This window comes from Nyctibius grandis, chromosome 1 (genome assembly GCF_013368605.1).
Source record: "Nyctibius grandis isolate bNycGra1 chromosome 1, bNycGra1.pri, whole genome shotgun sequence".
Taxonomy (NCBI): Eukaryota; Metazoa; Chordata; class Aves; order Nyctibiiformes; family Nyctibiidae; genus Nyctibius; species Nyctibius grandis.
The window spans coordinates 20,396,518-20,413,759 of record NC_090658.1 but is presented as its reverse complement, the minus strand read 5'-3'; the positions used below and the strand labels follow the sequence as shown (position 1 = coordinate 20,413,759).

Genomic DNA, 17,242 nt, shown 5'->3' with positions numbered 1-17,242 from the left:
GTGCTCTTGGAAGCCTGTACTTTTTATTATGTTGCTTTTGTAGTCTATTTATCGCCCAAAAGGCTTGATCACAGAGACCTGTGCCCATGTGGAGTTTCGTCACTATTGCTAAGCCATTCAGAACATCTTAGAGTGCCGCAGGGACAGATGAGGAGTCCAAAGCACATGCTCCCATCAGTGCTGCAACGGGCTTCTTGGCAGGGGATGTGTGACCGAACAGCTCAGCTAAGGAGCAGTGATACAGATGTTCCTTTTAGCCCAAGAGTCTTTGGTCTGTGGGCCAGATGCAGCCGATAAATTTGTTTCATTGGTTTTGACCTGGACTGTATGATACTGCGATGCATAAAAGGCATAGCTGGTCATCAACACAGAAAAGGTTGTCCCCTCACCAAGGCAGCAATTTATTAGGTTCTCAAGGTACCAAAGTTCTGCCCCTTGGGCTTTGGACTATTCTTTATGTTTTTGTTGCTTTTGAGAAGTGTCCTGGTTTTGCGGGGATAAAATTTATAGAATCAATTTTCTGTTATGTTTTGTTTCAGTTTGTGGCCAGCTGTGGTATAGTGATCATGGCCATTAGCAGTGAAAGCCAGGGCAGCTGACCCAGGCTGGCCCACAGGTGTATTCTATAACATTCACGACAGGTTCACTGTAAATGGGAAAGCTGCTGGGGCTCTTTGCTCTGCTCTCCTCTCGCTCTTTCCTTCTTCTCTCCTGTCAACGGCTACTATCTCTGGAGGGACTTGCCACCACTTTATAAGCTAAGTATAATTTTGTGTCTTTTGTATTAATATTGACGTTGGTTTTCTTATTTCATTAAATCTGTTTAAATTTCAACCCATGAGTCTCCCTCCTTTTCCCAGTTCCCTTTGTTGGTTGGGGAGGGGAGATTGGGTGATAGAACAACTGGTTATGTTTAGCCCTGGGTGTGGGCTAAACAGAGACAAGAAGAAACTTTTAAAGGCGAGTATTTGGAGTTAGTTTTGCAGTATCAGATCTGAAGTCAATGATGGTATTTGGCTCAACGCGGCACATGGGATGTGGTGACTCATTACAGCGGAGGGGAGGAACCAAAGCCTCTGAGGAGAGGAAGCTTATTCACCCTTAACCGCCTTCTTTGGAGGGGATGTCACCATGGTATCACAACACTGGGGCGTACACAGCGCAGTATCTCTCATCTGCTGCTTAGACACAGGTGTCTCCTCCTTAAATAAAAATGTGTGGGAAAATAATTAATTGAGTAGGATGAATTTAGAAAATTAGACGCATGGTTTTCCCACTCTGGCAACCGCTGTTCTGTAAGTGGGGGACCACAACCTTGTGTTTCTAACCAGAAAACTTCCTTGAGTCCCATGCTATTAATATAAATGCATTCAGCCATTGATGTAGTTGTTAATCTATAGCTATGAGTGTTTTAAAATAATGACATGTCTGCGATTAGCATTTTGCCTTTGACCCCATATTCTTACATGGGCTGTGCAGTGACCAGAGGAGCTGCCTTTCACTTACAGCCCTCCAGGTGCTTCACAGGGATGCTTTGCTTGTCTTTGCTCTCCAGAATGGCAAATTTCAAGCCCTTATTTATGCTTGCCTTGCAATTATGTCTTTTGTAACGTTCTTGTTTATAGCCGGCGATTAGGTAAATGCAGAGATGGATATATAGAAATAAGAAGTAAAACACTGATAGCAGCAAAAAGGAAGCATGACAGAAAAAATAGTACTTCTTGTTAATAGAAATAAACTCACAGCCTGATAATATCCCTTTTCTGGTAACTTTGTTCTGCCTATTGTATTGTGCATTTACAAAAATTCTCCACGATTAACCTAGCCTTGCTAGTAGACCTTTCAACGTCTTTATGTAAAGAACCTGCTTTTTAGCCTCATCTTGGACTTTCCTTCTCTAGCAAAGCAAAGTCACTGTCAAGACCTTTACAAAAGAACCAGTTCTTATAGTTAAGGCTATTTAGTAAAGACCCTGCTCAGGCTTACTTAGTGCAGGCTAAAACTCCAGGTATAATCACAAGATCTGTTCTCATCCAGGCTTTGAATTATCAGGTCTACTTTTAGTGATGACTGTTCAGAAAGAGAGAGGTGATATCCTGACTGTTGAGCACTTTTAAATGTGGAAACCAAAGGGCGATGCGTCTCCCACATATGCTGCATCTGCCTTTTAACCTCAAGAAGACCTTGCCCAGCGTTGTCTGAGGTAAGATCTGTGTGTGTCGGACTCCAAATTCTCCTTAGAAACCAGTATAAAGTTCAACAGAGAGGTTTTACAACAAGAGTCTGCTGTTTCTTTCTTTTCATGTATGCCTTGATTGGACAGCTAAAAGTAAAGGCAATTCTTTGTAAACTCTGTTTATGGGCTTAGAGGTTCTCTGGGGAGAGCTTCTCATCCTTGAACTTCAGGGCTTCTTATCTTTTATTCTTACCTTGGTTTCTCTAGGAATAAGTCTAAGCAAGAGCCTTTCTGCACACCGTTCCTACCAGTACCTCAGTAATAACTATAAACTTCGAGCATTATCAGTTAGAAGCAGACACTGCCTGCAAAACATGCAGTTAGTTTCAGAAAGTGCAGTTACTTAGAAGAGACTTAGTGATTTTTGCTTTCAGCTAAAAGGACAATTGGTTCTGTTTTAGTCCAAACCAGGACAAGGGGAAACCTGACTTAAAGATGTATTATAGCTTTAAAGGGTGTTTGCTCTTAGTCTAGATGCCTGACCAGCTTCATGACCAAGGCTTCCTGAGCTACTGTGGTCACGTCAAGTTGTTCACTTACTCTTTCTGTGCTGCTCTCTGCCTGCCCAGCCCCTGTCTTGTTTATGGAACAGAAATGCTAATATTTCTTTGGAAGAGTGGTGGGACAGCTGGTCTCTGAGACAGACTTGCTACTAATTTAAATCAGCACGGTTTTTCTGAGGGTGGTAACACCAATGTCAATGCTCTGGGGGTCTCTTGAAGCAGTTGAGTTTGCCTGGTCGAGTAAGGGTGTGCGACGTGAACTCTGGTTTATGCTGCAGGTTGAGCAATAGAGAGGAAAAACACCTCCACAGCTGACTGCGAACAAGGGGCGTAGGACATGCCTCCAGCTGTTTCCACCCACCTGATAGAGCATGCATAAAGTGCTGTCAGCTCTGCCTGCAGCTTGGTTGTAGAGGACAAGAACTGTATGGTTTTACCTAGCTGTGCCTTAGGACTAGCACAGCTGTGCTGAGTGGGCTGAGTTGCTCTCTTTCTGGGTTTATCTAATTTAGTCTGAATGAGAGCTTGGATCTGCCTAACCATGTGAAGGCATCCGAGTAGTCTAGGTAAGCATACCTGTACTGGCTTTAGTCTAGCTGGCGTAGGTCTGAGGTGCCAGAGACTCACTTCGCCTCTGAGTTGCACGTGTCTGTCTGTAAAAGCCTTGCAGAGTGTGGGGTGTGTGGGGGGGTTGTTCTGCTGCTCGAACAGGCACCTCTCTGCAGGTTAGCGGTTATTTGGCTTCTGTGCTGAGATAAGACCGGTTAACCTGTCAGTTTCTATATTTGTGACTTGTCTTGTGCCTGTTCCCACTGTTCAGGATGCTTTGAGATTGCTGTTTGTTAAAAGTCTCACTGAGGCTTGCTGACTTTGCCCGGGTGTGAATGATTGTTCCTGCACTACAGGGAGAATGAAGATCCCTGCTCTTTTCCTGTTTCTTCTAGTATTTTGGTGGTCTTAAACACCCAGTGGCTCCTGGGTGCTAGAAGAGGAATATTTGCGTGAGAGGCCAAGGGTTATTCACTTATGTGCAGTGCTGGGGTGTTGATGGAGAGTGCTCAGCTCTCCTGCGGTCTGTGCTGGTCCGGTGCATGTGTATATTTACATCTCTTCCCTTCTCCCACAATGTCTCTGACATGCAGTATTTCTACTCGTAACAACCCCCTGCTCTCTTGACCCAGAAGAGGCCTGTCACAAGCTGTGACCTCCTTTAACTCAGTAAGGTGACAGACTTTTTTGTCTGGGTTAATGAATTGACTTGCTGTGTGGTGAGTGCCAGTGGGAGAAAAACAAGTTAGGGAGGAAGGAGTGGAGACAATATGATATTAATTCAGAGGTGGTATGGTGTTAATTCAGCCTGACCCCACAAGAGCCCCAGTCAAAGTGCCAGGGCTGTTCTCTAGCAGGGTGTTGTCCCTTGGACTTGAAGAACCCCGGCTTTTGTTCAGAAACTACTTGTTTTGGAGACTTAATAAAAACAGGGATCCTTGGTACAGAAGGGATCTCTAGGCAGTCTCTCCCAAGTGATTACCGTGTTGTCAGGTTTGGTTGAAGACGACTCCTTTGGTCAAAGAAAGACAAAGAAAAAACACAAAAATAACTTTGTGCGGGTAGGCTGTGTATGGGAGAGCACGGATCTAAGCTAAACTGAGGCTGAAGTCCTGTTATTGCCTTTTGACCAAAGGGTCTGTTTGCAGAGCTCTTTAACATCCTTCTCTGTCAGGAGGATTGCTGTGAAGGGTCACTGCTAAAGCCCTCACGTGACTGGGGGACAGAGGATCATACCGTGAATTGTAGATTAGCCCAGCTAAAAATGTCTCTTAGTATCTCCTGACCCCAATCTCCTCCTCAGCAAGCACACTTGCTGTGCTTGGCAGTGCCTCCACATGCACCCCGGCATCACAGGGTGCGCCGATCCCGGGGAAGAGGGTCTCAATGCTACGAAGGAGGCTGTAAGAAGAGCCGCCATTTTGCAGGGTGAGATGGATGTGCTGTCGCGGAGGAGGGAGGGGAACATCCTCCTCGCCTCACAATCTGTCACAGGAGAATGGCAAGGTGACTCTCCTATTTGAAAAGTTTCTCCGACATGACAATCTCCCTGTTGTGGTACAAGCAGCCAGAGACACAGCTGAAGGGAAGGTTTTATGTTTGGTTCTTCCCCTCTAGGTTATGAAATAGTAAGGTTTGGAAATTATTCTGGAATTCCATGTCTTCCACCTTTCTTGAGACGTGAAAAGGGCCATGGGACAAATGTCATTCAGAGAGCTGCTGCTGGGGATCAGCTGCAAAAAGCGATGGGCAGCCTGGAGGGAGTTGCAGGTTGCCTGTGTTCTTCCTTGTGCTATCTGAGAGGTGCTGGGGTTGAGCTTGAGGGTGATCAAGAGCTGCTGCTCCCTGACACTTTCTCCCAGCCACCCATTTGAACCTCAGCTTCTCACCTGTGAGCTTTCGACCCTTTTCCTGAAGGAGAGAGCTGACTGTACAGAGACAGATGCTTTGCTGGCCTCTGACTTGCCAGCAGCTGTGACTGGTTCGTGCCTCTTGAACCTACAATCCTATGCACACTGCAGGATGACTCTGTGGGATCTCATGTGTGATACTGACTTTCCTGAGTTCACAAAGCAAGGCAACAGCAGATCTGGTAATGGTAACAAGGAGTTTTGTGTTGGGTTGTGGGAGGCAGGGGATCAGCTGGTTCTTTAAATCTCTAATCACCTTGCTAATGAGCTGCAGCAGGCTCATGGCTGAGCAGCAAGGTAACCACTCTGTTAAAGTAACACTAGTTTCTGAAAATAATTAAAAAAAAAATAGAGGTAATGTTTATGTAGTTGTGGTCTCCTCCTCCCTCTGCTTGGTAGGAGATAGTGTGGAAAAATACTACGCAGACAGCCCAGACCCTGGGGCTCTGGTATGCAGGCTCAGTGTATGTTGGCTCCATCCCAGGAAGGGTGAAGAGGTGTGTGTGGGACTGGAGAACAGTGCCTGCCTTCAGGCCTTCCCTGACTCTCTGGTGCCTGGATGTGGAACCGAACAGAGAGGCCTCTAGCAAGAGCCTCCAGAGATGTGTAAAGTGAAAGAAGCTCCTATTTGGTAGGAGTCTGGCAAGAGACCTTAAAGGGAGCTCATCCCTAGGACATATCTCTAGATGGCAAGTCAACAGGTATTTATTAGACATGGAGGAGGAAAAGGAAAACAGCCTATGCTTGAGAACACACTGGTCTTTTGAGGAGAAACTGCACCCCTGAGTACCTGCGTGTGCCCACAGCCTCAGCTCTTTGCCTTTGCCCTTGCCCATGCTGCTTCCTAACCTCTAGACACTCAATTGAATATTAAGGTTTCTTTCAAATAGTCACAGCATGGGTGATAAGTGTGCCAGTAGATCATAAAAAGCCTACTTTTTTTATTACTCCATTCTCGAGGAAGCGCCACACTTGCCTGGAAACGGCGTGTGTTTGTGTACATGCATTTGATCTGCCTTAGGGGTAAAGTGATGGGAGGGATCATCTCATCACGGCTGAGGCGGTTATCAGTTATAATGCACAATCCCTATGCAGTACGAAAACTAAAGTTTGATTCATGAATGGTGCCTTTTTTTTTTTCCTTTCTTTTTTTTTTACAGGGGACTGTTGGCTCTTGGCTGCTATTGCCTCTCTCACCCTGAATGAAGAAATTCTGGCCCGTGTAGTTCCCAAAGACCAGAGCTTCCAGGATAAATATGCAGGAATTTTCCACTTCCAGGTAGGTGGAAAACAGGCTCTTGCCTTCCCCCTAGTGCTGTCAGCCAGGAGCTGGTGTGGCTGGCCATGTCTATGTGTGTGGTGTTTCCTGGAACATTTTGAGGGATATCAAAGAGACAGGCAGAAAAACAGAGACATCCAAGAAGGGTGATGGTGGTGGAAAGAAGACAAATGCAAACCGAAGAGCCAGGAGCAGGGGCTGTCTTTGTGGCCCTTCCTCCATTGGCAGATCCGGCTGAGGACGTGCATCCCTGTACAGGGTGGGCAAAGCTGGCTGTGAGGGGGGTTGCTTTTGCTCTAGGAAATCGGTGTTAGCAGATAAACGTCCTGCCAACGCAAGAGCACAGTACAGGGTGGTGACCAGATGTTTGTGCTCTCTTTTCAGTTCTGGCAGTACGGGGAGTGGGTGGACGTCGTGGTGGACGACAGGCTGCCCACCAAGAATGGGGAGCTGCTCTTCGTGCACTCGGCGGAGGGCAGTGAGTTTTGGAGCGCGCTGCTGGAGAAGGCTTACGCCAAGTGAGTCGAGGCCAGGGCAAGGGAGACTGCTTTCACCCCACTCACATCTCCTTGTGTCTCTGCCTCCCCATAGCATCCTCAACTGCACAGATACTATGCATTTAAAATGTCAGCCTAATTATTACCCTTTAAAACTTCTAGGGTATGGCTGCTTCTGTGGCTGCTTTAGTAAAGCTTTGCCAACAGGTGCTTAAGACAAGTAGCCGAAGGTACTGGCTTTGCTGCTAGCCAAGAAAAACAGCCCTTGCATCTCATGGCAAGGCTGTTCCTAGAGTGCCGTCTCCTGTCACTGGGGCCTGGGAAGCTCAGTTTCATGTGGGCTACAGACCTGTGAGGACTTGCAGATGCAGTGCTTCAGCATGCAAAGCACACTAGTCCTTGTGTCCAGGTCTCTGTTCAAGGTGAAGATGCTCAAATCCAAATGTCTAGTTTTGGTATGGCCAGGGAGTAATTCTGCTGTCTAACGTTACTATTTTCAATTGATTTAAGAAATGGAGCTCATTTAGATCAGCTGAAAATCAGACCCATAATTGTTAAAGGGATTGAAAGACTATGTGGAACTAGAGAGGCAAATTGTTTGGTCTTGATTTTTTTAATGTATTTATTTTTTCAAATAGCATCCAGGATTTTTGTCATTGATATGACTGAATGTGCAACCTCCATAAATGGTCGTATTAGACCTTATGCTGGGCTTTCCCGGTACAGAGGTGTGAGAAGCGAAGCTGAAGGGGAGAGTGCATTCATAGCTGCTGTGGTGCTGTGAAAGCAGAAATGCTGTGGCAGTTGGCACAACTGAGTGCCTCTCTCCAACAGAAGAGAATAGGGAACCTGACTGTTGTGTATGTCCTCTCATGCAGGCTGAACGGCTCATATGAATCTCTCTCCGGTGGCACCACCACTGAAGGCTTTGAGGACTTTACTGGTGGAATTGCAGAATGGTATGAGCTGCAGAATGCACCACCCAACCTCTTCAAGATCATCCAGAAGGCACTTCAGAAAGGCTCTCTCCTTGGCTGCTCCATTGACGTGAGTTAGCAGGCTTATTGCTGGACACTATCACTATGTGTGCTGGGAGATGGACCTGTGCTCCATCTGCAGGAGGTGCACAAAGGATGTTGATCCCCTCTGCCTCTGGTTCTCTGCTTTCCTTTTGACCCAAGAGTGTGACACAGGCATGTGGTCTTCTGGGGGACTATGTCTCAAAATAGGCTGAAACATAGACTTTGTTAGTTCATGTGTAGGAGTTAGTTTCCTCCCTTGTTTTTCTTCCTCGAGACCTACAAATTTGGCTGTTTTATAGGTTCGTGGTAATGAACCATACAAGAAACTCATTAGGGGACCTGATCTACATCTTTGTTCTTAAGAAAGCCTGTAGCTTGGCAGCAGGTTGGTACAGGCTGAGTGGGTTTGGACAGAAAGCTGCTGCTAATGGCTGCTGCAAGTCAGATGCTCAGAGGTGGCAACATCCATCCTTGCCATAGCCTGCTTGTCACACAAATTGTACCAAAATGTTCCCAAAAAATCTGGGCACTGTTCTTGAAGCAGGGAGGCTTGGATTGTTGTCAGGCCTTTAAAAGGCTTTATCGGAAAACATGTTGCCAAAAGCTGAACCTGCACCAGAAGGAAAAGAGGAGCTTTGGCCCTGCCTGCAAGGATTCAGCATCGCTTTTAGCCTCACTGAAGTGAGTCTAAGTGTTTTTATTATGACAATCAATCACTTTGCTCCCAAAGGAGATTACATCTTAGTTATGTCTAAAGGGGTGGTAAACTGTTTGCAAGAACTTGGTTCATAACGTAAACTGAAGTGTTTCCTCCCATTTTTTTAAGTTAAATCAGAGTCACGGGAGAGGGAAGCTTCACAGCAGGAAAAGTACTTGGTTAATGTCAGCGTGCGACTTTGCAGCACTTTCGAGGCCTGTTTTACTTGTTTGCATTTAGATAAGTATCTGACATCTGGATTTTTGCCCCAGAATGATACAAATCTCTTGTCGGGGGTGGGGGGAAGTAAATATATCCCTTTGTTTAAGTGCTGACACTTTCTGTATTGTAAACTAATTATTAGTGAGTTTAACCTTTGAAAAAAATCCTGTAAAATTTTTTCTTGTGTTCTGTGAGAGAAATAGGGATGCAGAGGTTAAGCATTACATGGAGAGTGCACTGCAGGCAGTAACAGGGCATGACTTGACAGCAGGAATCTTCCTGCTTGATCCCACACTTTTTTTTTTCCTTCAAATATGCTTGTTTAAAGATCACATGCTCTCTGAAATGGTGGGAAGGCAATGGTAAACATACATTTCATAGAGGTTTAGGCATCTTTAGGGCAAGATGTCAAGCAGTCACTTTCTAGCAAGAAGTGATTTTTCTCTGCAGTGTTTGTAGGGCAGACTGCCCGGGTATTGTAATGCCATGAAAAAGTGAGGAGGTGACATGCCTTCAGGTATGACTGGCATCCAAAGTGCAGCCTTTTCCCTTGCTCCCCTGCATGGCAGGTCCTAGGGTGGCAATGCTGGGGAAGGGAAGGGGAACCTCCCACCCTGCTGTGGAGCTGAAGGGGGTGTTTTGATCTCGAAGAAAAGCACTGGGGCTTGCTGGACCTTGGTGTGATCCCTAATGTCATCTGGGCAGCCTCAGGCTGCTCATCTCCTGTGTTCCTCCTGGTCCCCTGGGAACATGGAGTTCATCATGTGTACCCCCTTGGTACAGCATTTGGAGATGTACGAGGGGGGTGCGCTGCACCAAGTGTTTCGGAGCCAGGAGGGAGCTTTGCTGCAGTGTAGGGCTTCTGGCATGCACCCTGTGCCATGAATGTGAGCTCCAGGGGCTCTAGCACCACCACACGTGCTGTTGTCCCCTCTCCCTGCTCTGCACACAGATCTCTCTCCTTCTGTGCAGCAGCTAAACCACCCATGCAACCTCTCTGCGAGACTAAAGCTCTGTTAGAAGGGAAAGTTTTGCTCAGTTGGATCACCTGCCACTTAGGAAGCCACAATCACCGACTTTCTTTGCTCCTCCAGATCACCAGTGCGGCAGAGACAGAGGCAGTCACTTCCCAGAAGCTGGTGAAGGGACACGCGTACTCGGTCACCGGGGCAGAGGAGGTAGGTGCACCACCCCAAAGGGGCAAAATGCAGCGAGCTTTGTGCGTGGCCTGGGCCATGGCAGCCGCAAATTCGTCTTCAGTGTTGCAGATTCTCCAGTCTCACCTGTTCTGCTGAATGAGGTTTGAGTCATAGAATCATAGAATTGTTTTAGTTGGAAAGGACCATTAAGATCATCAAATTCAACCATCAACCGAGCACCGCCAAGTCCACCACTAAACCATGTACAAAAGTACCACATCTACACATCTTTTAAACACCTCCAGGGATGGTGACTCAACTACTTCCCTGGACAGCCTGTTCCAATGCTTGATAACCCTTTTGGTGAAGAAATTTTTCCTGATAGCCAATCTCAGCCTCCCCTGGCACAACCTGAGGCCATTTCCTCTCGTCCTATCACTTGTTACCTGGGAGAAGAGGCTGACACCCGCCTCGCTACAGCCTCCTTTTGGGTAGTTGTAGAGAGCGATAAGGTCTCCCCTGAGCCTCCTTTTCTCTGAGCTAAACAACCCCAGTTCCCTCAGCAGCTCCTCATAAGACTTTTGCTCTAGACCCTGTGGTTTAGATAAACACAAACTTGACTTCTTGGGGTTTTGACCCTTTTTTTTCCATAAGCATTGCTATTTTGCAGTGAGCAGGGTGGCAGGAAGCCCTGTGCAGAGGGTACACTACCCTCTGCTGGTGATGGGGCCCTTCAACACGTTTCTGTATAGCAGGCAGCACTGTACCTTAAACGCACAGCAAGATGTGCGAAAGACATGTGCCAAGCAAAAAATAAAATATTGTCGTCCCTTAAATGCCTGCTGAACAGTGCCTTTTGGCAGGGCATGGTGTTCAAATGCAAGGTGCCTGTCCAAGAGTAGGTGACTGGCTGACAGGGTAAGACAACTGAAAACAAAGGAAGCAGATCATGGTGTCCTTCCATGTGTGTAATGGAGTTTCAGTTACTTCACTGGTAATTGTTTCTGAAATAACTTCTGAAACTTCAGAGTGAGGTGTAGAGAGCCGCTGACACGCTGTGCTGAGGTGGATGCTGCTAATGGGCAGGTTTATGTCCTTGCATTTGGTCCTCCTGTCACAGCAAAAGCAGCAAAGAGGGAGTTTGATCTTAATTCACGAACGGACATGATTTAGCCAGGCTTTTCCTTTGGAGATATATGCAGGCTTTGTAAGGATAGTTCATCTTGGGCACCGGAGCATCATTTCTGGACTCTGCACTGCTGATGCTCTGTGCAGTTTTCTTAGCTTTGGGCTCTAGAGGTGTGCCAGCTCCTTCCTCAAGTTAGTGCCATGTGTTCCCCATAAATACTGGGTGTTCCCACTGGAACTCCTACAGCTTTGCTTGTCCTGGCCTCACTGTGCCCCGAGATCAGCAAATAACAAGCCAGGGCCTTGGCGCAGTGCGAGGAGGGGCTGACACTGCTGCACTGCGGGGCGTTCATGTGGTTAAAGGGGTTGTGGCCAGACTGAGTATCTCATCTCTTGTAACAGGCTCATCTTATATTTAGGGAGGGGGGGGGAAAGCATTTGAATGTGAAAAGGCAGCTTATACATAGATGACAACTTTAGAGAAATATCCCCTTGCACCTGCTTTTTGGCTGACCTGTAGCAGCTTTACGTTCCCTTTGCTTGAAATCATGTCGGAGATGATGCTTTTAGTGGCACAAGACAGACATTTTGGTTATCATGAGCTTTGATTTGTGCATGCTGTAAACCTTCTCTGGACAAGCTTGGGTGCGTGGAGCTCATTCAAAATCAGTTTGACTTCTTGGTTTTTGGACCAGATGAGTGCGTGTTTGTGTATATACACTTTAGTGTTTGTGTAGCACTGAGATACTTACTCTGTCATGTCCTTTAATTCCCATAGGAAAGGCGGAAGGGAATGCAGTGCTGAGTCCCTGGGTAACTGCATACATTTCTAATCCTGTCAGGTGAACTTCCGAGGAACGGTCCAGAAGCTGATCAGAATCCGAAATCCCTGGGGGGAAGTGGAGTGGACCGGAAAATGGAACGACAAGTGAGTCGATGGCTGGCGCGTTGCCCATAGGCTTTTACTGGAGGGGTATGATCATGTTTCTGCTGTCGCCTGGCTTCTCCCTACCTCAGATTCCTCTTTAACTCACATCTCAATGTGGTGTTCGCTCTGAGCTGTTTAAAAGAAGCATCCCACCACTGTCATCTCCCACATAGGTGTCACAGCATGTGGTGCCCTTCATACAAACACCTGCCTTCATGTAAGATGCAGTGATTTGGTTGGTGGTTCCTGCAAGCCTCTCTCTAGTTTCTGCTTTAACAGCCCAGGTTCAGGGGTGAGCTTCTGAAAACTTACTTTCTAAAAGGACTTTAAAAATCCGTTCCTGTTGTTAGCTATGAAAGCTGGAGTTTACTTATTTCTGTGGCTGGGCAGTATTTGTTCTAGGTCTTCCTTTTTCTAAAATAAAGCTCTGTCTCAGTCAAGACATTAGCGCTTTCTGCAAATAAAACTGTTCATGATCCTTACCTTGGATATTTAAGAAGTGAGGTATCACATATCCCACGTCCCTGTATTTTAATTCTGTGGTGGTTTGAGAGCCCTGGAGCTGCTATCAGCGAGATATTGTGGAGTATTGCAATTGCGTGGAGCTGTAAGAAAATGAAATTGTTGTGCCAGACCAGCTACCTTAGGATTTAACCTTTACTGTACCCTATAGCTGATGTGGGGTTGTCTTTCAGCTGCCCAAACTGGAGCGGCGTTGACCCTGAGGTGCGGGAGCAGCTGACCAGGAGGCATGAAGATGGGGAATTTTGGTAAGTACTGCTGGGTTTCCATTCAGGCAGAAGGGAATGTCTTCTCATGTGCTTTTTTCACTCAAAGTAACCTCTCCCAGTACATTCTCCAAGATGAGTGAGCAAATTCACCCCAAATCCTAGTGCTAAATCGCAGCAGGGAGGATAGGCAAGGTGATTGTCTATCCTAAGGAGACGCTGCCTGTGGCATTGCCTCCCACAGGATGGCGTTCAACGACTTCTTGAGACATTACTCCCGCCTGGAGATCTGCAACCTGACTCCAGACACCCTGGCAAGCGACAGGTACAAGAAGTGGAGCCTGCTGAAGCTGGATGGGAACTGGAGGCGAGGAGCCACTGCAGGGGGCTGCAGGAATTACCCAAGTAAGAGCGGGCAGTCACCACTCTGATGGAGTAAACCCTTTATACTCGTCCACTTGTACTTTCTCTGGGAGCTGCTTCTGGGAGTTGGTTTGGGGTGGCCTGAGGAGGAGGAGGATGTACCTGGGATATCCGGGACTGAGGTCCAAAGAGTGCAAGGGTTTGGGAAATGTGGCTTCCTGATGAGGGTCTAGTTGTGGTTGTAAAGGCTGCGGGGGGAGTGTTAGTTTTTCCTTCTCGCAGCTGGTTTTGGAAGTCAGAGCCTCATCTGTCCTAGCTGGCATGTGTATATCAGCACAGTTGCTTTCAAAGAAGCCTCTGAGCAGTTTGCATAAATCCACTTCCCAGACACTTTCTGGACGAATCCACAGTATTTAATCAAGCTGGAGGAAGAAGATGAGGATCCTGATGATCCTGAGAGAGGCTGCACTTTCATCATTGGCCTGATTCAGAAGCACCGGCGGAAGCAGAGGAAGATGGGAGAGGACATGCACACCATCGGCTTTGCGATTTACGAGGCAAGTAAGGCAGTACAGATGCATGGGAGGAAAAGGAAAACTCGCCCTATAAATGAGGTAGTGCAATTCTCAGACTGGGCTTTCTACCAAAACCCAGTTGGGTTGAGTTGGACACCAGCTGCAGCAAGGAAAAGTCCACTCAGATGTTTAGAAAATTATCCTCCACCAAAACAGTGGTCAAGCACACAGGGACAGGTACCCAAAGAGATGGTGAAATCTGCATTCCTGGAGATACTCAGGCTTAGGCTGGATGAGGTCCTGAGTATCCTTGTCTAACTTTGATATTGGCCTTGCTTTGAGTAGAGGGTTGGACCAGATAACCCACAGAGATAACCCCCTTCCCACGTATAATATTTTGTGCTTCTAAATGGAGGAGCAGAACAAGTATTTAAAAAATGAAAAGTAAAAGTGCAGAAATCCAGTCTGACCTTCACTTGTCGGACTGTGGTGAAAAGCAGCAGAATGAGAGCAGCTGTGGTGGGGCTGTGACACTAGCTGGGACACCTGCGCTAGCTTTGGGGAGTGTGAACCCAGCAGCAGAACAGCCACAACACCTGTAAAACTCCTGCTGAATAAAGGGTCAGAGATGTGTCTATGGTAACTCCTGAAGCAGGACATTTTATTCAGAGCTGCTAAGCAACAGGGCTTAACTGGCAGGGAAAATAGGACTAATGGTCGTGCCTGTGGGTCACTCTGTAACCATAGGCAATATGTGCAACTGCTTGCTTTCTTGATATCCCAGCTTTGGAAAAGCTTGTCAAAGAATCTAGTCCCTGTAGGCAAATAAGGTTTAAAGCAGAGCTAGGTCCCCTGAACCCGTAAGGAAACAGAAAACCGCGTTATTGTCTTCCTCAGCCCCTGCCTCCTCTCCTGATGGTGGAGAGGCTGGGGGTGAAAGAGAAGGTGGGAAGAAATATAGTAGAGAAACTAAGCTTACAAAAAAATGTCACAGCGGGCCACAGCGTAGAGGGTCAGCAGGAAACCACGACCAGCCTGGCTGCGTCTGTGCCAGGCTGTGCCTGCACTGCCCCAGGTGAGCCTCACCTGCCTCCAGGATGGAGTTGGGAGCAGAGCCAGCAGTCAGCATTGGGTGATGTGGGCTCAGCCCTCACCTTCTGCCTTGAGCTGACTTTTTTTTCTTTCCAAGAGTGTGGATGTACCCTCTAAGCAGCAGTGAGAAGAAGTAGCCCTGGAGCTGACATTCAACAAGCAAGTAACTCTCTCCTTTTCTCCTTGCAGGTGCCCCCCGAGGTATGTAGCATGCATTGGTGGTCAAGGTGCAGAGCTGGGGCTGAATGGCTTGTAGGAAGAAATGGTTCAGAGGATCCTCCTTCACTGCAGGACAATATTGAATGTGCCGTCTGAAGTTAGAGGCCATTTATTCTGGAAGGGACCTTGAGCCCGTGTTTCATTTTCAGAGCGTCTTGGGTTGGGATAAGAGCTCTCTGTACTGCAGAAACTTACCAAAGCTTCTCTTCCACTGGTCTTCTCCCAGCCCAGGCCCACACCTGTTCCCCCAGAGCACAGCTGCTTTTCTCAGGTTTGCACAGAGTCCATGTTTGACGCACAACTAATATTCCAAGGAGGTGTTTATTTTCATTTCCCTAAGCACTGTCTTTATTGGTTTCTCTCTGTCTCTACCTGCAGGTAGCTAATAGCATGCCCCGGGGATCAGAGAGGGGTGTGCAATGCGGTGATGCCTATGCAATAGGAGGCAGGGCTACAGGTGCCTCTGAGCTTTGCTACTCAGAGGAATGAGCGAGGTTGAGCAAAATGCCTGCGAGGAGCCTCATTACATGGCCTGCTGTACCTGCGAGGGCGCATGCAAAGTGGCCAGGGCACCTCATGGCTCTGGAGGCTACACTGCTGCTATGTAAAACATGGTTTCATCAGGAAGGAAATGGTGCTGCCAGTTAGTTAAATTTCTTATGTCCATGGCAGTACTCTGTCAGCTGCTCAGCTCTCACCCTAGTGGTCTAAAAACCTGATTTCGATAAAAAAGAGACTCTAGCTACAGTCCCCTGACTTTTCTTTCCCCCTAAAGGTAGAATTTTATCTCCCACCATGGCAGCAGGTCTGACAGGTTTTGCATTCTTAAAAATCCAGGAGGACGAGAAGGGAGAGGTTTCTGAACCGTGCACGTTCCTGATGTTTGCTCCTAGATCTGAGATAGGCCACCTGTAAGACCCCGCGCAGAAGAATTTGTTCTAGAAGATGTTACACTCCAAATATGCTTTTATAATGCATAACGTTTATTTTATTCTTGGAGCCCTCCATAAGCGGGCTCTCTGCCCTAAGGCAGCCTGACCTCAGAGGCAGAGCTGAGCTGTAGTCCCCTGGTGGCACCAGCTCTGGGGGCCAGAGGGACATGGGTCGTAATCCATCTCACTTTAAAGAAAAATGGTTGGTGGAAGAGTTTGCCAGATGTCTTCACACACCGTTCACCATCTGCAAAACATAAGCATGACCTGAATGATTTATTGAGATGGTCTGCAAAATATGTTTGCACCCACAGCTCAGGAGTACTGTGGTGGGATGCACCCACCTCCTTTCTCTTCGTTCTGTTGAACGGACATGTTTTTTCTATACATAGCTAATTGTCATAGCTGTTATTTTTAATTTGTAAATGCACATACATGCAAGCTGTGAGGGTTTTTTTCCTCTTTCTTTGCTTTTCCTAAGTTTTCTGGCCAGACAAATATTCATCTGAGCAAAAACTTTTTCCTGACCAACAAAGCAAGAGAAAGATCAAACACCTTTATCAACCTCCGAGAAGTGCTGAACCGCTTCAAGCTCCCTGCAGGAGAATATATCGTCGTGCCATCGACCTTCGAACCCAACAAGAATGGGGATTTCTGTCTGCGAGTCTTCTCTGAAAAAAGCGCAAACTCCACGTATGTAGCTTTTTTGTAAACACGTGAGAGCAGTATGGGCGCGTGGGTGATCTCTGGTCCCTCTCACTGGCGTGGAAGGATGGAGCAGCACAGGGCTGGCGTACATCGACTTCCCACAGGGAGCAGGAAGGGGGGATGCGCAACCGCCCTGCGTGCATAGGGTCACGGCAGTTCTTGTTTGTCCCCAGTTGCCCCATGTGCGACTGAGAAAAGTTTGAGTAAACTTAGCAGGAAGGAATGGTGGAATAATAATAATAATGAAGTATAATATAAATGATTATTATTGCCAGCCCTACCTGGGCAGACATGTTTAGTTATTAGGCTGTAGGCAGCTGGGTGCCACAGCACAGGTTGGTCTGTGGAGAGAAGAAAGCTGCAGCAAGCGGCAGGCTGGGCTCTCCGCTTGGGAGAGAGAAATTGTGTGTGCTTTCTGCGGTCTGGGAATGCGCTGATCGCAATAAATGATCTCACACCTTTGAGACTGGGCTGGAAAAAAAATCAAGATACTTGCTCAACTAAATGGTACCTTTGATAAAATGAAAACGGGTTTTAATGGAACTGGCTCAAACCACACCATTAGCTGTGAAAAA

General features: G+C 47.2%; 1 protein-coding gene across 1 annotated transcript in view; it reads left to right on the top strand.

The window, feature by feature from the left end:
• The window catches only part of LOC137666684 (calpain-2 catalytic subunit), a 30,504-nt gene that overhangs the window by 3,300 nt on the left and 9,962 nt on the right, over positions 1-17,242 (top strand). The window contains exons 3-12 of the mRNA XM_068406856.1: positions 6,359-6,477; positions 6,862-6,995; positions 7,853-8,021; positions 10,010-10,093; positions 12,025-12,110; positions 12,806-12,880; positions 13,083-13,243; positions 13,589-13,758; positions 14,998-15,009; positions 16,441-16,652. Of these exons, the coding sequence (XP_068262957.1) occupies positions 6,359-6,477; positions 6,862-6,995; positions 7,853-8,021; positions 10,010-10,093; positions 12,025-12,110; positions 12,806-12,880; positions 13,083-13,243; positions 13,589-13,758; positions 14,998-15,009; positions 16,441-16,652 (1,222 nt within the window). The remainder of the gene's footprint in view (positions 1-6,358; positions 6,478-6,861; positions 6,996-7,852; positions 8,022-10,009; positions 10,094-12,024; positions 12,111-12,805; positions 12,881-13,082; positions 13,244-13,588; positions 13,759-14,997; positions 15,010-16,440; positions 16,653-17,242) is intronic.